Below are 24,473 nucleotides of genomic sequence, written 5' to 3'. Positions count from 1 at the left end.
TATTTTAGGGCAGTTCTTCGGCCTGTGTCCTACGGGAGGGTAGAAAACAGGACCTTAAATGGTGGCTTTTGGGCTGTAGAATTATCAAGGTAAAATAGTAGATGTCAAAAGAGTTTTTAGTTTAATGTCCGGGGAGAGCCAACTGGGGTGGAGGTGTGCGAATCAGCCAGACACACCCCCTCCAGGAAGAATTAGAGGGGGAAATTTATTTCCTAGGAAAGAGAAGAGGAGAGAGATTGATAAAATACTGGAAGGACCTGAAGAAAAATGGTTAAATAAAAAGTCCCTGTCAGTTAAGTCACATGAAAGCGACTGAGTAAATACAGGCAGTCCCCGGGTTACGTACAAGATAGGGACTGTAGGTTTGTTCTTAAGTTGAATCTGTATGTGTCGGAACTGGCGTCCAGATTCAGACACTGCTGAAACTGACCGCCAGTTCTGACTTACATACAGATTCAACTTAAGAACCCCAAGCTTCCCCAAGTCAGCTGCTGCTGAAACTGATCAGCACTGATTCCAGGAAGCCTGGGGCAGAGCAACTCTGCCTCGGGCTTCCTGTAGTCAGCGCTGGTCAGTTTCAGCAGCGGCTGACTTGGGGACGCCTGGGGCAGAGCAGCTGGGGTGCTGCTGGGTTGCTCCAGTAGCACCGCTCCTCGGCGCTACTGGACCACCCCAGCTGCTCTGCCCCAGGCGTCCTGATTCAGCCACTGCTGAAACTGACCAGCAGCGGCTGAATCAGGACCTGGGGCAGAGCAGCTGGGGTGCTGCCGGGTTGGTCCAGTAGTGCCCAGAGCAGCGCTGCAGGACCAATCGGCAGCACCCCAGCTGCTCTGCTCCAGGGTCCAAAACAAAAGCCTGGTCTGCTGGGGGGGGGACGGTCCCCAGCAGACCACAGGCACCCGGACTGAAGCGGCAGCAGCGGCGGGTTCCCGCGCTTCTGAGGCTTTGCTCTGGCAAAGCCTCAGAAGCGCGGGAACCCGCCCGGTGCCCCTGATCTGCTGAAGACGGTCTCCAGCAGACCGGGGCACCAGAGCAGCTTACGAACGGGGCTTTCTCGCCCTGGAGCTCGCAGGTAGCAATCCGCTACCTCGACCTCCGGGGCAAGAAAGCCCCGTTCGTAAGTGCGGATCCGACATAAGTCAGATCCGCGTAAGTTGGGGTCTGCCTGTAGCGATTTTGTAAGTGCTTCTATACATGTGTTAGAAGGCTGAAGTCTAAGATAGGCATACTAAAATGGCTGGTTTGAAGTAAGGATACAGCAACAGCAGATATCACAGAAATGTGGAGGAAAGAGAATTAGCAGGACACTAATGCTAGTGTGAGAAACTGACCCAGTAGGCAGTGCTGGTGGGGGAGTGGCACTGTGTTATTCCAATAAGGTAAATCTAGCTGTACCAGGGAATCACTACTTGCAGTATGTCCTCGCTTGAAAAGTGTCAGAGGAGTTGCCGTGTTAGTCTGTAACTTTAAAAGCAATGAGTAGTCCTGTAGCACCTTTGGGTGTGTCTAAACTACATGGCTCCGTCGACAGAGCCATGTAGTTTAGACACACCCAAAGGTGATTGGCAGAGGGAAATGAAGCCGCGATTTAAATAATTGTGGCTTCATTTAAATTTAAATGGCTGCCGCGCTCTGCCAACCAGCTGATGATCAGCTGTTTGTTGGCAGATCGGGGCAGTCTGGACGCACTGCTGTCAACAAGGAAGCCTTTGTCAACCGGCGCAGGTATGCCTCATGAAAGAAGTCCTCGTTTCGTGAGGCATACCTGCGCTGGTCGACAAAGGCTTCCTTGTCAACAGCGGCGCATCCAGACTGCCCCGATCTGCTGACAAACAGCTGATCATCGGCTGGTCGGCAGAGCGCGGCAGCCATTTAAATTTAAATGAAGCCGCAATTATTTAAATCACGGCTTCATTTCCCTTTGTTGAACAAACAAATCTACATGGTTCCGTCGACGGAGCCATGTAGTTTAGACGTACCCTAAGGTGCTACAGGACTAGTTGTTTCTGTAAAGTTACAGACTAACACAGCTACCCCTCTGAGATTGATCAGAAGGGTGAGGGTGATTCCATAATGCTCAGGGAGATGAGAGGCTATACAAAATGGGAGAATACAACAGTCATTCTACTGACTGTGAACACAGCCCCTTGGCATGGGATATAGAGAAAATGTCTAGCCACCATTAATGGCTACTTCTCACAGCAGTTTCTCCTGGGACTCACGAGGGGAGAGGCAATTCTTGGTTTGAGCCAAACTGGTGCACGGAATGTGGTTCAAGAGGTGACAACAGTTGAACTGCTTGATAATACGGACCATAAGGTGATTGAATAAACATCCTTGTTGATATTTCTGCTCTAAAAACCCATCCCAGAAGCATTTAACTTTCAAAGGGAGAACTGCTCAACCGGGAGTAAGCTAGTGAAATAGAAATTTAAAGGAACAGCTCCAAGAACAAAGTGTCTGCAAACTGCATGGAAACTACTTCAAAACCCATACCGGGTGCTCAAACTACAGGTATTGTGATTGCCACCCTCTCTTCCTCCCTCCTCCCCCCTGAAACCCCCCCGGAAATCAGTAAGAGGATCAAAAATGCCACCCTGGCTAAACAGCAGAATAAGAGGCAGTTAAGAGGCAAAGAAGCAACCTTTGAAAAGTGGAAGTCAAATCCAAGTGAGGAAAATAGAAAGGAACACTCTCTAGCAGGTCAAGTGTAAAAGCGTATCTAGGTACAAGGCAACTCAAAGAGCAGCTAGAAAAAGACACAAACTAGCAGCTAAAAATGTTAAGTACCGCAGAAGCAGGAAGCCTGCCAAACAGTGAGGTCACTGGAGGATTGAGTTGCTAAAGAAGCACCTGAAGAAAAGGCTGTTGCAGAGAAACTTAATGATTCCTTTGCATCGCTCTCCGTTTGCAGAGCTTCTGCGGGACGTTCCTACACCTGAGCCATTCTTTTTCAGTGACAAATACGAGGAACTGCTCCATACTGAGGTATTGATAGGTGCAAAGTAATGCACATTGGAAAACATAATCCCAATCAGTGCTCTCAATTTTTCCATCCATGTGCAAAATAAATTGTGTTAGGGGCACCAAGGCACCTGCAGATGTGCACCACCAGCAGAAACACATGCTGCTTGTTGTAGGTGCTCTGCTAATGAGCTGGGTGGTGCCTGGATCTTTCCTGCATGGCCACTCAGGGAACACTGATCCCAACCATACATGCAAAACAATAGGGTCTAAATTAGCTATTACCACTTAGGAGAGCTCTTGGGCTATGTCTACACTGGCAGGTTCTTGCGCAAGAACAGCCGTTCAGTACAGTGTTAGAGGACAGGGCTTCTTGTGCAAGAGCTACGCTCTTTTCTAACAAGCATAAGCCCTCTTGTGCAAGAGGTCTTGTGCAAGAGGACAGTGTGGACAGCAGCAGCGGTTTCTTGCGCAAGAAAGCCGTATGGCTAAAATGGCCATCAGAGCTTTTTTGCACAAGAGAGCGTCCACACTGCCATGGATGTGCTTGCGCAAAAGCACTTGGCAGTGTGGATGTGTGCTTGCGCAAGAACCCGCCAGTGTAGACATAGCCTTGGCGGCCTTGTTTTTATAGAACAAGCAATATCTATGTGCACATCAAATGTGCAACAGCAGTAAAAAAGCTAATACTGTAAGGAACCATTATGAACGAGATGGTAAAAATACCATAATCCTACTACAGAAATCCACACTTTGAATACTTCTGGCAGTCCCTGGTCACTCCACCTCAAAATGATAGACTTGGAAAAGGTACAAAGAGAGGCAACAAAAATTATTTGGGGGATAAAACAGCTTCCATATGCGGAGAGATCATAATACTGATTGTTCAGCTTAGGCGCAACAATGGGGGAGAGGTCTATACTATCACACAGGATGTTGAGAAAGGGGAGTGTTATTTACCCCTTCCCAGAACACACAGATCAAGGGTCACCCGATGACATTAAGAGGCTGCAGGTGTAAGACAGACACAAAGCAGTGCTTTTTCCTCCACACAGCCTGTAGCACTCACTGCCAGGAAGGTTATGGAGGCCAAAACTGGTTCTAAAAAGCAAGACACGTTTATGGCATTCAGGTCCAGCAATGGCTATTAGCCAAGACGGCAAGAGATACAACCCCATGGTCTGCGTGTCCCGCAGACTGCTAGCTCTAGTCTAACTCCCCTTATTTCGAAATAACAGGCAGAGTGTCCACACTACCAAGCCTGTTATTTCAAAATAAGAACTGCTTTCTGTGAGGAATATTGCTTATTTCAAAATAGCAGTAATGTGGATGCTCCACTGCTGCTATTTCGAAATAACTACTCCACAGAGTCATTCAAAGTAATTACTCCCCAGTGCTTCCGCTGGCTTGTAGTGCGTGCGCATTAAGGGAGTCTGCCTCGGACTAATTTCGAGGCTTCCCTGTAGTGTGGACATGTTATTGCAAAATAGTTATTTTGGGAGTTATATATATAGTAGCCCAATGTCTGTGACTCTGTAACGCTGAAATGCTGGCTGTTCCCTCTGGGCACAGCTGTTGCCTGACTCACATCCTTGGCCTCCCACCGTGGCACTCGGCTGACTTCTGCGCCACTCAGCCGGGCCGCCACAGGGGAGCAAGCGGGGCAAGTGGCTGTTTGGGCACCATGGTCCCCATGCAGCATGGGGGTGCTGCATGGGGAGCGTGGGGCCCAAACAGCCGCTTGCACCGCTTGCTCCCCTGAGGCGGCCTGGCTGAGCAGCGCAGAAGTCAGCCAAGCACCACAGCGTCAGGCGAGGGGGGGGGGGCGGTGACGTACACGGCCAGGGGGCGGGGCCTCGCCATGTATGTCACCACCCTGCCTCCCTTTGCGCCCCCCCCTTCCCCTCCCGTCATGGCACTCAGCTGACTTCTGTGCCACTCAGCCGGGCCGCCGCGGGGGAGCCCAAACGGCTGCTTGCTCCCCCACGGCGGCCTGGCTGAGCGGCGCAGAAGTCAGCTGAGCACCACGGCGGGAGGCGGGGCAGTGATGTGCGGCGTGACAGCGGCTCCAGGCCTCACCCCCAGGCCGTGAACATCACTGCCCGGCACTCCTTTGCCTCCCACAGTGGGACTCGGCTGACTTATGCGCAGCTCAGCGGGACCGCTGCATGGTAGCAAGTGGCACAAGCGATCGTTTGGGCTCCGCGCTCCCCTGAGTGAGAGGCAGAAAGGGGAGGAGAAGAGAAAGAGAGAGTCAGAGAGAGGCAGGAGGCGGAGGAGAGCTGAGAGAGGGGGGAGGGAGGGAGAAGGAGAGAGAGAGAGAGACATGGAGCGAGAGACCGGAGGCTCAGGAGCGAAGACCGACCTGGAGGAGAGACCTGAAAATCCCATTTTATGACAGGCTAATTGGCTAGTTTTTAAATATTTTCCTAGTGTAGACATGTCCCTAGTGGCTGGGGCTGGGTTATAGGGGATGGGATCACTTGATAAATTTCCCTTGTGTTCATTTTCTGAAGCATCTTGCAGGATACAGGGTTGGGTTCATCACCCAGCATGGCTGATGAAGGTCTCTTGGTTTGCAAGCATTGTGATCAGCTAGTCAGACAAGGGTTTTAATGACGTCAACATGGACCTGACTGAAGTTTGTGAAAGTCAGGGTTTTTACTGTCCCCATTCACCTGCAGAACATTTAAACCTCTTGTAAAGTGGCCATAGGACAGAAGGTGACGTGGGGTCCAGGGCAGCTCAGCCTTTGCTCTGTCCTGGGGAAGGGACAAAATACAGGACTATGTAGCACTTTAAAGACTCACAAGATGGTTTATTAGGTGATGAGCTTTCGTGGGCCAGACCCACTTCCTCAGATCAAATTGTGGAAGAAAAGCTCATCATCTACTAAACCATCTTGTTAGTCTTTAAAGTGCTACACAGTCCTGTATTTTGTTTCAGCTACGCCAGACTAACACGGCTACATTTCTATCACTGGGGAAGGGAGACATGCCCCAGCACCCAAATGGTCCCAGAGACTCACCCAGGACCCTGGGGATAGAGTTGGGTGCATAAGGATTTTTTTTAAAGCGTGTGGAAACTCCAAGCTCAGCACACGCGTTTGTTTCAGCTTGAACCAAACCCAACATTTCTCAAGGCTAGAAAAGCCAGGATCAGATGGAAGTGCTGCCTTTTGACACAAGTCAGAGTTTGTGGCATTCACTCAGAGGCCAGCAGACTGCCTCTCAGAACAGCTTGGGTGAGAGGTGCCTACAAGGGCCTCCCTCCTTAGCCTGAGCCCTGGCACACTCATCTTTCCCCCCTTCCCCCTTGCGGCAGCTGTCCGAGCCACTGGGCTCTGCCCTGTTGAAGCTGGTCCCCTTTGGGTAAAATGCTTCAGTGACTGAGGAGAGACTGGATGTGCTGCCAGCCACACCCGGGCAGGTGCCATAAGCCACCAGGCTATAGGTCAGATGGCAGGTCCTCGCTCCCCTGCTATGCCCGGGCATTTGGCAAATCTAGTCCTGCCTGGACGTGGAGACAATGCAGAATCACAGCAGGTGACAAACCAGGTCTGAGTGAAGCACTTCTAGTTGGTGTCAGGACACTGATTCTACACTTTCAGGGAGGCCAAAGCTGGCAGGGAACTCAGCACCATTGGCCAATGGTTTTGGGTCGGCCAACCTGCAATTGCTCAGCAAGTCAGCTGTTGGCTGAAGAGACATACCCCAGCTTTACCAATGTGTCTGGGTGTCCGAGCCAATGGGACTCCAGCCCCACGGGCATCTCTGGACCCCCACAGAGCTCCCCAGGTAGAGCCCAGTCCCAATGCAGTTTCCACCCAAATGGGACACAGAAGTCCCAGTTCCACCCCGCCCCCTTTGCCATAGTGGAACCCAAGAGTCCTAGCAACATCCCCACCCCAGAAACCCAGCAGTCCTCACCTCCTCCCCCAGCCTGAGCCCCACTTCCCCAGCCCAAGGCACGAGGCCCAAAAACCCTGAGCCCTGCCCCAAGTCCTTCTCCCCACCAGAACAGAGGCCTGGAGTCTTCCCCTATCCCCAGCCACATTCCAAAAGGAGGTGAGGGTGAGGGGCCCTCCCCAGCTCCTGTTCCCCAAAGGGTTCTGGGGCTGCAATCCTAGATATGCCAATACCCACTGCTCAGGAGGGGGTCTTGCAGCACCCCTATGCGTGGTTCCTGGCCCAGCCCCACAGGGGGACAGCCAAACCCGCCCTCTGGCAGACACGTCACTGGACAGAAGAGGCTTTTACAGCTGGTCTCTGCCCACCCCTGCCAGGTTCCTTACTCAGCTCCAGTGAAGACCCCCTCCCCCCGCAGCTGCGAGAGCTCCCATTTCTAGGGCATGCAGGGATCCCCCAATCCAGCGCACCAATCTGCGCTCCCCCCGCTCTGTTCACACCCCTTACTCTTGGGCCACAGTTCCCACATAAGCCCCACACAAAGCTCCGCTGGTGCCCCTGACCTGCAGCCCCCTGCTTGCCCCACACACACAGCTCCTCCAGGCCCCTCCCTCCTGACCCACAGCCCCCTCCCCCCACTAGCCCAGCGCTCAGCCCAATTGAGGCATCTGCTGTTGCTTACCCAGCTAATCTGTATTCTACCCAACAGCCTCCGCTGCTGCCTTTGTCTCCTGCTCCAGCCAGGTGTGACGGAGACACGGGCTGGGCGCCCCTCCCCCACCGAGAGGGAGAGCAAGTGAAGGAAATTAATTAACAGGGCTGCCCCACTAGCCCTGGGTCAGAGACCACCACACAGCCCCCCTCCCCCCCCCAGCGCCCTAAGGGCATGGCACAGCAGCAGCCGGTCCCCTCCCCCCAGCACAGGCCACGCAGACACAGCCATGAGGGGGCAGAGTTTAAGGGGAGCAACTGTCTCTTTGCCCCCGCCATAACTGCCCCATCCAGAGTGCCGGAGACAGTCGCTAGCTCAGCCCCAATGCTGCCCCCTAAACACCAACAGCTGGGACTGGGGGGACATTTAGTACAGCCCCCCCCCCAGGATAGAACCCAGGAGTCCTGACTGCAGATCCGGTGGGGGTGGGGGAAGGAAGAGCCCTTGGACTGTCCAGCCCACAGAGAGAGAGAGAGAGAGAGAGAGAGAGAGAGAGAGAGAGAGAGAGAGAGAGAGAGAGAGAGAGAGAGAGTGTGTGTGTGTGTGTGTGTGTGTGTGTGTGTGTGTGTGTGTGTGTGTGTGTGTGTGTGTGTGTGTGTGTGTGTGTGTGTGTGTGTGTGTGTGTGTGTGTGTGTGTCCCCCTACTGCCCCCTGCTGGACAGAGTCAGAACTGCCCAGCCTGTCTCCCACTCCCTGCCTGCTCCCAGCTCTGGATCCACGTTCGCAGCCCCAGGAAGCTCCCAGCCATGGGATGGGGACCGCCATGTCCCCCAAGAAAGCAGAAGCAACATGATCATTCAACGCAAATAACTTTATTAGACTGGGAGGAGGCAAAGGGGAAGGTCACACGGGAAGAGAAGGTGCTGACATTGGGGGGCTTTTCTCTCCCGGGGGCAATCATGTGGGGAGGTAGGGGGTGTCACCAGAGAAGGTGGAAGGCAGCATCTCTGGAACACCTCCTGTCTGGTGTGGGGGGGCTCTTCAAGGCTGGGCTGCCAGTTCCTTGGCATCGTCTGTGGGGAAAGAAAGTTGTGGGATTAGATCTGTGCATCTCAGGGCATTGGGGCAGCATGGGGAGGGATACAACAGTGGGGGGAGGGCAGAAGGAAGGCAGCATTTGGTACTCAACCCCCACTGGCCATGGGACCAGTGCCTCAGTACTCCCAACCTGCAGCTGGGTTTCTTCCCTCAGCTCTCTCATTCCCGACCCATGGCCCCCTGCAACGGCAGCCCTGTCGGTGCCCTTCAGTCCCGACCCACAGTCCCCTGCTATCCCACCCTGCTGGTCCCTTCGGTCCTGGTCCATGGCCCCCTGCAACGCCAGCCCTGCTGGTGCCCCTCAGTCCCGACCCACAGCCCCCTGCAATCCCACATGATGTTGTTCTAGGATTAGTGAGTGGTGGGTTCTATGGTTAGGGGTTCTCCGGAGTCACTCAGGCCCCCACCCGCCTCACTGCACACAGTGCTGAGTTGTGCTTACCCATTGGGGGGGGGGTCAGGATCAGGCTAGAAAGGAGAGAAAGGGGAAGGTGAATCCAGGGAATCCCCCCCAAACTCACCCAATGCCCACTGTGGGGAAGGAAAGGCGATCACCCCCATCTACCCTTCCTGGGTACCTATAGGCTATGTCAGTGTCTTTGTGAAGCAGGAGAAGGGGGAGAGGCTACAGGCTTAGGGTGCAGGCAGAAGGGATATTCCCATTGGAAGGGAAGAGGGCTGAGGTGGTGGGGGGCAGGGCTGGTGGGAAGAGATGTGGAAGGATGGGTTAGAGTTTTGGGCTGGAGGGTGGGAAAGTGTTGGAGGATGTGGGGACAGGTCAGGAAGCTGTGGGGGTGAACCGGAGAGATTTTTGTGGTTGGGGGGATGGGGCAGCTAGGCGCAAGTGCCCAGGAGGAGCACTGGTAAGCACACGGGATACGCGGGAGGGTTCCCTCATGGATCAGTAACTGTTTACAAGAGGAAAGAAAGGCTAGTAATCAGTGCTCAGTTTCACAATGGAGAGAGGTTCAGGGCATCCCTGCTATAATGGGTCCCGGTATACATCTGTTCTGCACTAAAGTCGTTGATACTTGTAGGAACTGATGCATTATAAGTCCTCCTGTTCCTTGCTCTTAAGTCACGCAAACAAAAAATCAAAACTAATTTGTACAAATGGAAGTCAGCTGCAGGGGAAAAAATTCCCTGCTTTCAGTTGTTTCGCTATAAGTCCAAGTTTTTTGGAATGTATCTTGGATTTATAGCGAGGACAAGGTCCTGCAGGGGGTCTGTGCTGGGACCAGAGCCATTCAACACATTCATAATGGTCCAGAAAAAGGGGTGAACAGTGAGGTGGCAAAATCTGCAGATGATACAAAATTACTCAGGATAGATAAGTCCAAAGCAGAGCATAAAGCGTTACAAAGGGATCTCACAAAACTGGGTGACCAGGCCCCATGAAGGCAGATGAAATTCAGTGTTGACAAATGCAAAGTAAGACACACTGGAAAACATAATCCCAATTCTGCATGTAAACCACTGAGGTCTAAAGTAACTGTTGCCGCTCAAGAACGAGCTCCTGGGCTACGTCTAGATTGCAACCCTTTTTCGTAAAAGGGATGCAAATTAGACGTAACGCAATTGCTAATGAAGCGGGGATTTAAATCTCCCCCGCTTCATTAGCATAAAAATGGCTGCCATTTTTTTTCGGCACGGAGCTTTGCCGGAAAAAAGCGCCAGTCTAGACGCGGATCTTTCGGAAAATAAAGCCTCTTAAAATAAGGGATAAGAGATTTTTCGGAAAAAGCTTTATTTTCCGAAAGATCCGCGTCTAGACTGGCGCTTTTTTCCGGCAAAGCTCCGTGCTGAAAAAAGCAGCAGCCATTTTTATGCTAATGAAGCGGGGGAGATTTAAATCCCCGCTTCTTTAGCAATTGCGATACGTCTAATTTGCATCCCTTTTACGAAAAAGGGTTGCAATCTAGACATAGCACTGGAGTAATTGTGCCTAGTTCTCGGACAACATCTGCTTCATGTGCAGCAGTTGTCAAAAAAGCGAACCGAATGTTGGGAATCAATAGGAAAGGGAGATAAGACAGAAAATATCACAATGTCACTGTAGAAATCTGTCGGGTGCCCACACCTTGAATACTGCGTGCTGATCTGGTTGCTCCATCTCCAAAAATTGGAAAACAACGAGTAGTCCAGTGGCACCTTAGAGAGACGAACACAAATATAGATAGTAGCATGAGCATTTGTTGGCAAATGGGTTGTGCCCACGAAAGCGCATGATACTGTCTATATCTGTGTTAGTCTCTAAGGTGCCACGGGACAACTTGTTGTTTCAAAGTTACAGACTAGCGCAGCTACCCCTGTGAGTTGGAATTGGAGAAAGTGCAGAAAAGGGTAGCAAAAACTATTAGGAGGATGGAACAGCTTCCATGAGAGACTAAAGAGACTGGGATTATACAGCTTGGAACAGAGAGCACTAAGGAGGGGAAAGGACAGAGGTCTATAAAATCAGGATGGCTGTGTCTAGACTGGCAAGTTTTTCCGCAAAATCATCTGCTTTTGCGGAAAAACTTGCCAGCTGTCTACACTGGCCGCTTGAATTTCCGCAAAAGCACTGACAATCTCATGTAAGATTGTCAGTGCTTTTGCGGAAATACTATGCTGCTCCCATTCGGGCAAAAGTCTTTTTCCGAAAAACTTTTGCGCAAAATGGCCAGTGTAGACAGCAGAGATTTCTTTTCCGCAAAAAAGCCCCGATTGCGAAAATGGCAATCCGGGCTTTTTTGTGGAAAAGCACGTCTAGATTGGCCACGGACGCTTTTCCGCAAAAAGTGCTTTTGCGGAAAAGCGTCCTGCCACTCTAGATGCGATTTTCCGAAAATGCTTTTAACGGAAAACTTTTCCGTTAAAAGCATTTCTGGAAAATCATGCCAGTGTAGACGTAGCCGATGGGTATAGAGAAAGTGACTAAGGAAGGGTTATTTACTCCCTCCCATAACACAGGAACCAGGGGGCACCTAATGAAATGAACAGGCAGCTGGTTTCAAACAACCCTAAGGAAATATTTCTTCACACAACACAGTTAGCACTTGTTGCCAGGGGATATTGTGAGGGCTTAAAAGGTAACTGGACTCAGAAAAGAATTATGTGAGTTCATGAAGGACGGGCCCATCAATGGCTATTAGCCAAGCTAGTCAGTGACACAACCCCATGCTCTGGCTGTCTCTTAACCTCCAACTGTCAGAAGCTGGGAGTGGATGACAGTGGATGGATCATCTAACACAACTGCCTGTTCTGTTCCTTCTGGGGTACCTGGCACTGGACACTGTCAGAGACAGGACATGGTCCTAGATGGACCATTGGTCTGACCAGGTATGGCTGGTCTTATGTTCTTAAGCTGGTTGAGAGTGTACTACAGGATAAGGGGAGCCAGAGGGAGGCCCTGAACGACAGTGAGGAGAGTGCCAGAGTGGGGGTATACTATGGGGTAGGAGAGCTATACCAATGGGGAGGCTGGAGGAGGCCTAGGGTCAGAGTGGGAGGTTATGGGGGCTGAGCCAATGGGGAAGTTGGAGGCCAAGGGTTGGGGTGGTAGGTACTGGAGGGGATGGTAGGACCAAAGGGGGTTCATGGGGGACTATACCAAATGGGGAAGTAGAGAGGTGAGAGTTTGGGATGAGGGTGTGAGGGGGCCTGTACCAAAGCAGAAGTAGAAGGGTGGAGGCCTGGGGGACCATACCAATGGGGATATAGAGAGGTAGTAGTCTGTGTGGCGGTACCAACAGGAAATTAGAAGGGTAGGGGTCTCAATGACTTTACCAACAGGAAAGTATAGGGGTAAGCGGCTGGGGGACTGTACCAATATGAAAGTAGAGGGGTGGGAGGTCTATGGGGCTTTGCCAATGGGGAAGTAGAGGGGTGGGAGTCTGGGGAACCATACCAATGGGAAAGTAGAAGGGCAGCTTCTCCTTGTAAATCTCCTCATCCTTCTCCTGGAAGACACAGATCACCAGCCGGTCAACCTGCCAGGTGTGAGCGGGGATGTGGGTCAGTGGGGGGGGATGGACTCCTTTGTCTCGGGGCGTGGGGGGAGGGCTCAAGGGTTGGCAGAGCTGAGAACTGCAGGTCTGGGCACTTGGTCTAAACAGACACAACTCCCCCCATCATCACTCCCCTGGGTCACAGTGGTGTGAGCCCAGCCATGGGTACAAACAGCCTCGTGCCCACACCACATTCACACCCACGTGCATGCTCACATACACCCATGTGACTGCTCACCCCCTCACCCCCACGCACAATGCCCAAGGGCCTCCACGGCCAGGTGGTCACAGGCTGTTCCATGCACACTCCCATCTGCCCCACTCAGGCCTGGCCAAAGAGTGTGCAGGGCCCAAGGCAGCATGCTGAGCTGCACAGCTGCGTAGCTCCCGGCGGGGTGGCCAGGGCTGGGAGCTGGGCAGCGCAGGGCCCTGAATGCGCAGAGCTGCGGGGCCCTGAATGCACGGGGCCCAAGGCGACTGCCTTGCTTGTCTTGCCCAAAGGCCAGGCCTGGCCCCACTGTTCGCATCCCCTTGCTCCCACGGGCTGTGAGGTGCTCCTGGACCTGCCCCACCCAGCAGGGGGTGCCCCGCGCTTTCTCTCACCTTCTCCTTGTTCACCTCCAGCCACTCCCGCAGCGTCCTCAGAACGACCTCGGCCGCGGCATCATTGGGATACCCTGGGGGCAAAGCAGCACGGATCAGAGCCAGGGTCTGGAGCCATCCCCCCACCGGCCGGGCCAGGAGAGGAGCTCAAGTCCCTGACCCAGCCCGTACTCACCGAACACGCCTGTAGAGAGACAGGGGAAAGCCTGGGAGGAGAGAGAGCAGGTGAGAGAGACGCCTGCCACAACCGCAACTGCCACCCCGTATGGCTGCCCCCAGAACCCTGCCCCCCACAGCACCATCCTCCCCACACTGCCCCCCATTGCCCGTCCCTCTCACGCCCCCCAACCTGCTTCACCTCGCCCTGCCCCCTCCAACCTCTTCTCCTTCTGCATAAACCTCCTTTCTCCCCAACTGCATGACCCCCTAGCAAATCCCAGCCCCCTCGTGTGCCCCCAGGCTCTCACCACTGTGCGGAGTTTGTTCTCCAAGGCCACTTTCAGGCTGTTCTTGTAGCAGTTCTCCAGCTCCTTTTCCTGGGAGGCGCTTGGCTCCCCCTGGGCAATGGGACCCACAGTGTGAATGACGTCTGCACAGGGGGAAGGCAGGGATGAGAGCTAGGGAGACCCCCTTGCCCCGCCCTGCAGCACAGCACCCCCTAGCGCTGCACTGGCTGCGGGGGAGAGCGCCCCCTACAGAGCCCACAGCCCTGGGAAGCCTTCCATTCATGCGCTGCCCTAACTCAAGCTAACGTGGCAGTGGGCAGGCTCAGGGCACAGGCTCGGGGTGGGGGCAGCGGCACCACCTGGTGGCTGCATTTGGTACTGAGCCACGTGCCCCTGAGCCCAGGGGCAGGGAGACGGGTGAGACTGCAGTGAAATCTGGACCTGGCAAGGGGAGGTTTTAAGGGGCTTTTCCAGACTCCTCCTTTCATCCCACCCTCCCCGGATACCCCCTCTAATCCTCCCACTTCTCTCCCTCCCCACCCCCCCCATCTAACCTTCCCCCCTCCTCCTTCCCTCCCCACACCCCATCTAACCATCCCCCCCTCCTCCCTCCCCAGACACCCCATCTAACCCTCCCTCCCTCTTCGCTCCCTCCCTAGACACCCCATCTAACCCTCCCTTCCTCCTCTCTCCCTCCCCACCCCCATCTAACTCCCTCCTCTCTCCCTCCCCAGACACCCCCTATCTAACCTTCTCTCTTCCTTCCCTCCCCACACCCCCATCTAACCCTCCCCCTCTTCCCTCTCCAGACACCCCACCTAACCCTCCCTCCCTCTTCTCTCACTCCCCACACCTCATCTAACTCTCCCTCCCTTCTCCCTCCCTCCCCCATCTAATCCTCTCCCTCTCTTCCCTCCCTCCCCAGACATCCCCCTCTATCCCTCCATCCCACACATGTCCCTCCCTCTCTCCCTAAATGGCTGGAAGGTCTGAGAGTCACTTTGCCAGCACCCAGCCGGCTTCCCTAGCCCCTGTGGGCCCTCCCTGACTCTGAGGGAAATGCCCTGAGACTGTGTGTGTGGCTCTTGCCACATCTGCCCTGTGATGAAACCGTGAGAACTGGACTTCTCTGCCCAGGGCCATGGCAGCGGCTGCTCCTTTCCAAATGCCCACACATGCAGGGCCGGATTAAGAAAGGGGCTTTAAGGACTGCAGCCTGGGGCCCCCTTAGCTGGGGGTCCTGGGCTGCAGCCCCTCACGCCCCATGTGCTGTGTTCTCAGCAGTCTCTGCCTGGCAGCGGGGGGAAGGGCAGAGGGAATGGCATCGCCATGGCAAGCACTGGAGTCCCACCCTGGGAATCTCTGTCCCAGCAATGCCTTTGCCTGCAAGCCCCGCCCCTGCAGCTCCCATTGGCCACCATCCCTGGTCAGTGGGAGCTGCAGGGGCGGTGCCTGCAACCGAGCATGAGCCACCTGTTCTCCTGCCCCCCACCATGGGAGCTGCTCCAGACCCCAGGAAAGCGCCTGCATCCCTAGCTCCTTCCCACACCCAACCTCCTGTCCAGAACCCGCTCCCCCACCCCAACCTCCTGCCCTGAGCCCCCTTCCCCACTCCAACCTCTCCAACACACACACACACGCCCTGACTTTTTGGAGCCACCAGCAAATCCTCTGCCCTGCTCTGTGCCCCGCATCTGCATCCCCTCCTCTCTTGCTCACTGCGGGTAGTGCCATGAGGCTGCCTGGCCCTCCGGCATCCCTCCTGCGCCTCCGGCTGCCTGTCCATCCCATGCTGCCGGCACAGGGATGGATATTAATGAGCCCCACTGGCAGACCCCTCCACCCATTGCCCTTTTCCACGGCAGACGAGGCTGCTGGGACGCTGCGTGGGGCCAGACGGGTGGGGTATTCACACACGTTGCTCAGAACGCTGGGCATCAAGGATCAGCCTTGCCAGCCCTGGCGAGGAGTTAGCTTCCCCACAGCCCAGCTGCCTCTGCCCCCAGAGACCCCTCTGCTGCAACTATCCTGGCCATGGGCAACCCCAGCTCTGCCGGTGCCCCTCACTCCTGACCCATAGCCCCCTGCTATCCCAGCACTGAGCACCAACTGAACTGAGCTGCAATGATGACAACAGAGACCTGGCAGCTCAATGCATGAGCGTCGGGGGCTGGGTCTGTAGCTGGGTGTGTGTGTGGGAGGTGGGAGCTGTGGGGGGACTGGGAACCCTCCATCTGTTTTGTATTCGTGACACACACGCAGCAAGCGCTGAGCCGGAGCCCAGCAAAGGTCAGAGCTGTCATTGCTCCCCATGCACGGCGCCCACCTGGCCCTGGGACTCTTCAGCTTGGACCCAGGTCTGGAAATGCTTTGACAAGATCCCCCACCTCCATCCCCAGGCCAGAGCAGTGCCCCTCCCCCGCTGCAGCTCACCTCTGGCCTGGCTCTGCTCACTTGTCCAGTCTGGCTGGAACCCAGGAATCCTGAATCCCAGCCCCCTGCTCAGCCCCATTGGGTTCCATCCCCTGCCTGGAGCCAGGCAGAGCCCAGGCGTCCTGGCTCCTAGCCCCCTGACTCTAACCACTAGACCCCACTTCCCTCCCAGAGCCAGGGACAGAACCCAGGAGTCCTGGCTTCCAGCCCCACTCTCCCTTTCAGTCTCCAGCACTTGTGGGCTCTGCAGTGACTCAATCTCACACTGGGAGGTGCTGGCTCCATTCAGCCCAATCACCTGGCTGCTGTTGTCCTGAGCTGTTGGGGGGCAGGGGCTGAGGGGCCTGGTCCTGCTGCTTGTGTAAATGCCAGTGAGTGGTGTGTGAGCAAGATCGATGTGTAGGTACGTGATCAGTGTGTGTGTGTGTGTGTGTGTGTGTGTGTGTGTGTGTGATCCAGGGTGAGATCAGCGTGTGCATGTGATCTCGATGTGTGTGCGCATGTGTGACTGGTGTGTGCAATCAGCAGAGATTCTAATTTTCCATGATAAAAAAGCCGAATTTCTCTTATGAAACCCCGCAGCAATCAGTGTTTTTCCACAATTAAGTGTCAGACACACCCGCAGTCCCCATGCTGCAACACAGACAGGGATCAGCTAAACATGATGGCTTATGGTCACACAGGAGAACCCCACAGAGCTGAGCAGCCATTGCCTGGGTCTCTGCATTTAACTGACCTACCAGCTGCCTGGAGCTGACAGAGGCCGAGACCGATGGGTGGCCAGAGCTGGTGGGTGGCCATGGTCAGGCCAGGGTGGCTCCAGGCAGCTTGTGGTTTGGTTAATAGGCGAGCTAGATACATGAGGCTCTACTGCACAAAGACACAAAAACCCCAAAATCTAATGATTCGCTATAAAAATGTAAATTCTGCATTTTAATTCTGGCAAATGGATTCCTAGGATCCCTGATAATCAGAGAGTGAAATCAGTCAGTGATCAGTATGTAGGAGAGATCGGTGCATGTATGTCTATAAGACCAGTGCGTGCGCTGAGATCAGTGTGTAAGATCAGGGGCATGTGAGATCAGTGTGTGAGTGTGCGATCACAGCCCTGCCACTACCCTCTCCATTGCTGCCTGGTACACCATGCCTCTCCCTGACAGCCTGGTCGATAGCACTTTGCATTTGCCGTCCATGTCTATAATATCAGTCTGATAAATAGAGTGCTGTCCTGCTCCCCCCCCCCCCCACGTTATTGATAACCCACAAGGCCAGCAGCCAGGGGCCTGTGTGACAGATTTCCCCAGCGCTGCAGGTGGACAGGGGAAGAGGGGGGCTAGAAGGAGCTGTAGGATGAGAAGATTGGAGCCCAGTAGGAGGCACTTTCCCCTAATTGTCAGTACTGCCCTCTGTCCCCGCACGGTGTTAGCGGAGCTGGGCTGCATCTTCTTCCCTCACTACCTGTCCCAGATCAGCAGGGGGTGGGTGAGACACCTTCCTGCTCCCAGTGTGCACGTCCATGAGAGGGCTGAATGGGAAGGGGTGGATGTGATATCTTGTGTGTAACATCTCGGTCGGGTCTGTGCCGCGCCTGGCATAACGGGGGCCTGATCTCGGTCAGGTCTGTGCCACGCCTGGCATAACGGGGGCCTGATCTCGGTCAGGTCTGTGCCACGCCTGGCATAACGGGGGCCTGATCTCGGTCAGGTCTGTGCCACGCCTGGCACAACGGGGGCCTGATCTCAGTCAGGTCTGTGCCACGCCTGGCATAACGGGGGCCTGATCTCGGTCAGGTCTGTGCCACGCCTGGCACAACGGGGACCTGATCTCGGTCGGGTCTGTGCCACGCCTGGCATAACGGGGGCCTGATCTCGGTCAGGTCTGTGCCACGCCTGGCACAACGGGGACCTGATCTCGGTTGGGTCTGTGCCACACCTGGCACAACGGGGGCCTGATCTCGGTCGGGTCTGTGCCGCGCCTGGCATAACGGGGGCCTGATCTCGGTCGGGTCTGTGCCACGCCTGGCACAACGGGGGCCTGATCTCGGTCGGGTCTGTGTCACGCCTGGCACAATGGGGGCCTGATCTCGGTCGGGTCTGTGCCACGCCTGGCACAATGGGGGCCTGATCTCGGTCGGGTCTGTGCCACGCCTGGCACAACGGGGGCCTGATCTCGGTCGGGTCTGTGCCACGCCTGGCACAACGGGGGCCTGATCTCGGTCGGGTCTGTGCCACGCCTGGCACAATGGGGGCCTGATCTCGGTCGGGTCTGTGCCACGCCTGGCACAACGGGGGCCTGATCTCGGTCGGGTCTGTGCCACGCCTGGCACAACGGGGGCCTGATCTCGGTCGGGTCTGTGCCACGCCTGGCATAACGGGGGCCTGATCTCGGTCGGGTCTGTGCCACGCCTGGCATAACGGGGGCCTGATCTCGGTCGGGTCTGTGCCACGCCTGGCATAACGGGGGCCTGATCTCGGTCGGGTCTGTGCCATGCCTGGCATAACGGGGGCCTGATCTCGGTCGGGTCTGTGCCACGCCTGGCACAACGGGGGCCTGATCTCGGTCGGGTCTGTGCCACGCCTGGCACAACGGGGGCCTGATCTCGGTCGGGTCTGTGCCACGCCTGGCATAACGGGGGCCTGATCTCGGTCGGGTCTGTGCCACGCCTGGCATAACGGGGGCCTGATCTCGGTCGGGTCTGTGCCACGCCTGGCATAACGGGGGCCTGATCTCGGTCGGGTCTGTGCCACGCCTGGCATAACGGGGGCCTGATCTCGGTCGGGTCTGTGCCACGCCTGGCACAACGGGGGCCTGATCTCGGTCGGGTCTGTGCCACGCCTGGCACAACGGGGGCCTGATCTCGGTCGGGTCTGTGCCACGCCTGGCACAACGGGGGCCTGATCTCGGTCGGGTCTGTGCCACGCCTGGCATAACGGGGGCCTGATCTCGGTCGGGTCTGTGCCACGCCTGGCATAACGGGGGCCTGATCTCGGTCGGGTCTGTGCCACGCCTGGCATAACGGGGGCCTGATCTCGGTCGGGTCTGTGCCACGCCTGGCATAACGGGGGCCTGATCTCGGTCGGGTCTGTGCCACGCCTGGCACAACGGGGGCCTGATCTCGGTCGGGTCTGTGCCATGCCTGGCATAACGGAGGCCTGATCTCGGTCGGGTCTGTGCCGCGCCTGGCATAACGGGGGCCTGATCTCGGTCGGGTCTGTGCCGCGCCTGGCATAACGGGGGCCTGATCTCGGTCGGGTCTGTGCCGCGCCTGGCATAACGGGGGCCTGATCTCGGTCGGGTCTGTGCCGCGCCTGGCATAACGGGGGCCTGATCTCGGTCGGGTCTGTGCCGCGCCTGGCACAACGGGGGCCTGATCTCGGTCGGGTCTGTGCCACGCCTGGCATAACGGGGGCCTGATCTCGGTCGGGTCTGTGCCGCGCCTGGCATAACGGGGGCCTGATCTCGGTCGGGTCTGTGCCGCGCCTGGCATAACGGGGGCCTGATCTCGGTCGGGTCTGTGCCGCGCCTGGCATAACGGGGGCCTGATCTCGGTCAGGTCTGTGCCGCGCCTGGCATAACGGGGGCCTGATCTCGGTCGGGTCTGTGCCGCGCCTGGCATAACGGGGGCCTGATCTCGGTCGGGTCTGTGCCGTGCCTGGCACAACGGGGGCCTGATCTCGGTCGGGTCTGTGCCATGCCTGGCATAACGGGGGCCTGATCTCGGTCGGGTCTGTGTCACGCCTGGCACAACGGGGGCCTGATCTCGGTCGGGTCTGTGCCGCGCCTGGCACAACGGGGGCCTGATCTCGGTCGGGTCTGTGCCGCGCCTGGCACAACGGGGGCCTGATCTCGGTCGGGTCTGTGCCGCGCCTGGCACAACGGGGGCCTGATCTCGGTCAACAGTCCTTAACCAGAAGAGCTTACAATCTAAATACTCAAGGGTTGGGGTGCGGTGGGACGACAGAGCTGCGCAGAGGAAAGGATTTGCCCACGGCAAATGGCAACAGAGTCCTGACTCCCAGTCCTGTGCCCCACCCTCTGGGCCAGCCTAAGCCAAAGACTCCAGGAGCCATTTGCAATGACCCAGTGGGGTTGGAGTCTGCCACTCTGCCCCACATTGCAATGGCTCTGGGCATGGTCCCCTCTCCCAGGGGCCAGCTGCACCTCATGTCACGATGTAGTCAATGAGACTTGGGGGTCAGGAGTAGAGAACAACTCCCCTATCCCTGGCAGATCTCATTCCTGCTCCCTCCCTTCCAGCAGGATGGGGGGAGCTCTTTGTGCCTCTGCTCTGGGGGGGAACATGCAGTGTGTGTGTGGGGACCTGCCTACCCTATACACACACCTACACCTACACACACACACACATGCAGACTTTGCAGACACTGCTTTACAGCCACACAATAAGCTGTGGAACTACTTGCCACAAGATGTCACTGGAAGGCAGCAAATTCACAAGGAATAACAGGAAGGGCTTTAGAACAGGGAGCCAGGACTCTTGGGGTCACGCCCAGCTCTGGGAAGGGAATGGAGTCCAGTGATTAGAGCTAAACTGAGAGCTAGACTCCTGCGGAGTGGGACCTAGTGATTAGAGCAGCCTGTAGCCATGATCTGCCATGCAGGCCACTGACCCGAGGGTCTGGCTGGGCATATGGATGTGGCCCCGCCGTCCCTTGATGAGCAGAACAGCTGGCTCGGCTACTGCAGTATATCCCCATGGGGCGAGCCCTGAAATGTAGCCGGAGGATTGTGCTGCTTCTTGCACCCTCTCTGACTCCACAACCTGACACCCCCAAATCCACAATCTGACAGATCCACACACAACCCCCAGCCAACCTGCCCCAGCTTAACACACAACCCCACTTTATATACACACATCAGGACCCTCTGCCATCTGCACCCATTCAGCCACAGCCGGATTCCCCAGCACTCCCCAACCACTCAGAGCTGGGATCCTCCCAGCCCTCTGCAGCTAGGCGCCCGCTGGCCCAGCTCCCCCAACTGAGGGATGGCAGCCAGCAGCACGGAGCTGTGTGTGTCACATCTCTCAGAGGCCCCAGTTCCCCAGATGCAGCTTGTTTTCCACATGTGCTTCTGCTGGCATGCAGGTGATGAAACTCAGGGGTGGGTGTGCACGTCTGAGTGCGTTGACTGTGCGCATGCACCTCTGGGGATGTGTGTTGTGCAGGTGTGGACATGTAGGCAGCAGCGTGTGTACCTGCACTCAGCGTGCCCTTGCCGGGGTGTGTGTCCACATGTGCCCATGTTTGCACAAGTGGAAGTTGTCTGTCACAGAGGCTGTACAAACAGCCAGCTGACTTGCTGGGACTCAGGTCCCCTGCTGAACTCACACAAACACACTGCCCAGCTCAGGGCATCTGCCCCCTGTTCCTCCTGCCATGTTTGCACTGGGCAAAGTGCTACTCAGGAGCTGTTCACCAGTCTGTCTGGTGATGCGGCTCTCTGTGTTAGGTACCTAAACTGGGGTATCATACTTTTGAAATGAGTATCTCTTTGATGTCCCCTCCCCGCTTTATACACACATTAGTGTGTGAGGCCAGGAGTGCTGATATCCCTGTTACACAGAGGGGAAACTGAGGCACTGACAGGCAAAGTGATTTGTCCAGGGTCCCACAGGAAAGCTGGAGCCGAGCAGGGACTCAAACTGGCTCTCTTAAGTCCCTGGCTAGTCTTCTAACCACCAGCCCAGGCTTTCTCTTGTGCACCGATTCCCTGGGAGCTGAACCCGTGACAGGCCATGCACTGTACAAAGCAGCAACACGGCCATGGAACCATCAAGCCACCGTGTCACAGCCGGCCTACCAGACCCCATGTCCCAACGGCGGGCTGGTGACACTCACATTTGGCTGGGAGCCGGTATCCACAGGTGAGCTTGGCTTTTCCTGTCTCACACCCGCTCAGGGATCGGCATTCCTCTTTGAGCAGCTCCCCGGCAGCCCGGTGAATGCACCCGTCCACTGCAAGGCAGAGAGGAGGCAAAAGGTTATCCTGGCACCACGTAACAGACCAGCAATGTCAGTGATGGGCACGGCAGGGTGCAGTACCGGCTACTGCCACTAGGGGCTTCCAGCGCTTCTGCAGCCCTGCCTGCTGCTTGTGTGTGAGGGGGGCACCATACCTGGTTAACCACCCTACTACTGCTACCGACATATTACCCTTAGCCTGAGAGACTGCAAGGCTGAAGGTCCCAGGTTTTATCCCTGCTAATGATCCACTGCAGGTGATGGGGCCACCCACTGAGGTCAGGGCCCTGTCAGGGTGCTGCACAGACACAGGGAGACGTGCAAGCTCCTGTTCCCTCACGGTCTTGGAGTGGACAAAGGAAGGAGATGAAATGTGCTGAGGCAGAAGGGACTTGCCCTAGGAGGTTAGTGGCATGGGTGAGAATATAACCCAGGCTCCTGCTCTAACCACTAGTCCCCCATGCCCCTCTCAGATCTGGGAATAGAACCCAAGAGTCCTGACTAGATGGACGTGTCCCTTTGCCGTCCCGCCACAAAGAAGCCAGGGACTAAATTCTTTGCTTAACAGGGAAAGTCAAGGGACCAGGGCCAGGATCCTTCTGTTAGAGGATAAACCCCCTGGCAGCCCCACACTAGCTGTTTGAATGCACACAAGTGTCACATCCCCATCACAGCTGGGAGGTGCTGGAAGAGAGACCCTAGCCCAGATGCTCTCCCCCGCCACACCTGCTCCAATCCTATTAGGGGCCTCAGTCCATTAGAGCTAATGAATCTTGTCTCAGTCCCATTCCCTGCCCCAATGCTTCCCCCAGGGAGAAGTAGGTGGATGGATAATAAAAATAAGCAGAAGCCGATTATAATTATTTTTTGAAAACAATCCCCCCTTTCCAGCGTCCCTAAGCTAGAGGGATTTACACACTGATCTGGGGATTGGCAGCCAGTGGAGGTGTCAGCCATGTGTCAGTCATTGCAGCTGTTGTAATCCACTAGACCCCACTCCCTCCCTGAGCCCAGGAGTGCAGCCCAGTGTGGATATAAAATTTGCATCTGCACCTGCATCTTCAGAAATAATCCGCGGATATTCGCAGCCAAACCCACAGACATCCTCAGCCATACTCACAGATATCCACTGCCACACTCACCAACATCTACAACCACACCCGCAAACATCCACAGCCACGCCCAGATAACCACTGCTACACCCACCATCTACAACCATGCCCACAGACATCCAGAGCCACACTCACCGACATCTATAACCATACTTACAGACATTCACGTGCAAACATCAAAAGCCACACCCACCGACATCTACAACCACACCCACAAATATCTCCAGACACACCTGCAAACATCCACAGCCATGCCCAGATATCCACTGCCACACCCACCAACATCTATAACCAAACCCAGAGACATCCACAGCCACATCCACAAACATGCACAGCCACGCCCAGATAACCACTGCCACAGCCACCGACAGCTATAACCACACCCACAGACATCCAGACCCACGCCCAGGGATATTCACTGCCACACTCACCAACATCTACAACCACAACCGCAAACATCCACAGCCACACCCACAAACATCCACAGCCATGCCTAGATATCCACTGCCACACCCACCAACATCTATAACCACACCCACAGCCATTCACAGCCACACCTGCAAACATCCAAAGCCACACCCACTGACATCTACAACCACATCCACAGCTATGCCCAGATATCCACTGCCACACCCACCAACATCTATAACCACATCCACAGACAGCCACAGTGGCACCCGCAGACATCCACAGCCACGTCCAGGGATATCCACTGCCCTACCCTCCAACATCTACAGTCACACACACAGACATCCACAGCCACATCCACAAACATGCAAAGCCACACCTATCCCCAGCCACACCTGCAGTTATCCACTGCCACACTCACCGAAATATACAACACCCATCCCCAGTCACCCCTGCAAACATTCACAGCCACACCCAGATATTCACAGACACCCAAAGCCAAATCCACAGACATCCCCAGCCACACCTGCAGCTACCCACATCCACACTAGGGATGTAAAATCCTGTTTACTTAGTTAACCAGTTAAATGTTGACTTGGCCCCTTGCCTATCACAGCTGGCCCCTGCGCCTTGGGCACTGGCTGTTTCAGCCCAGCTGCTTCCATTCCTGCGATGGGCTGGGAGTCGCCAGCCTTGCACAGGGCTAGAAATGGCAACACCACCCCCCGGCCCCGCTGCTGCTTCGGGCCTCACGCAAAGCGACTGACTCCCAGCCATTAAGGGTGATGCTCACTGGGTACTGATTAACCAGTTGCCCATTCATGTCCCTAAGCCACACCCGCAGGTATCCACAGCCATCCCTGCGGGTATAACGTGAAT

At 55.8% G+C, this 24,473-nt stretch overlaps 1 protein-coding gene across 5 annotated transcripts in view; it reads right to left on the bottom strand.

Moving 5' to 3' along the window:
• Positions 1-8,376: 8,376 nt before the first annotated feature.
• Positions 8,377-24,473, bottom strand: part of MACROD1 (mono-ADP ribosylhydrolase 1) — a 222,026-nt gene continuing 205,929 nt past the window's right edge. For 2 of the 5 annotated variants that reach the window (XM_075939104.1, XM_075939102.1), the window contains 7 exons: positions 21,952-22,068; positions 13,682-13,803; positions 13,390-13,420; positions 13,215-13,288; positions 12,512-12,593; positions 10,703-10,774; positions 8,377-8,597 (listed from right to left, as the gene is read on the bottom strand). In XM_075939104.1, the coding sequence (XP_075795219.1) occupies positions 8,566-8,597; positions 10,703-10,774; positions 12,512-12,593; positions 13,215-13,288; positions 13,390-13,420; positions 13,682-13,803; positions 21,952-22,068 (530 nt within the window). In that variant the 3' untranslated portion in view covers positions 8,377-8,565. Of the gene's footprint in view, positions 8,598-9,064; positions 9,091-10,702; positions 10,775-12,511; positions 12,594-13,214; positions 13,289-13,389; positions 13,421-13,681; positions 13,804-21,951; positions 22,069-24,473 lie in introns of all 5 variants that reach the window. The other 3 variants (XM_075939103.1, XM_075939106.1, XM_075939105.1) reach the window with 3 other exon arrangements.

The sequence above is a fragment of the Pelodiscus sinensis genome, chromosome 11 (assembly GCF_049634645.1).
Source record: "Pelodiscus sinensis isolate JC-2024 chromosome 11, ASM4963464v1, whole genome shotgun sequence".
In the NCBI taxonomy this organism is placed as follows: domain Eukaryota; kingdom Metazoa; phylum Chordata; order Testudines; family Trionychidae; genus Pelodiscus; species Pelodiscus sinensis.
Note: the sequence above shows the minus strand (reverse complement) of the source record. Positions and strands in the feature narration are given on the sequence as shown.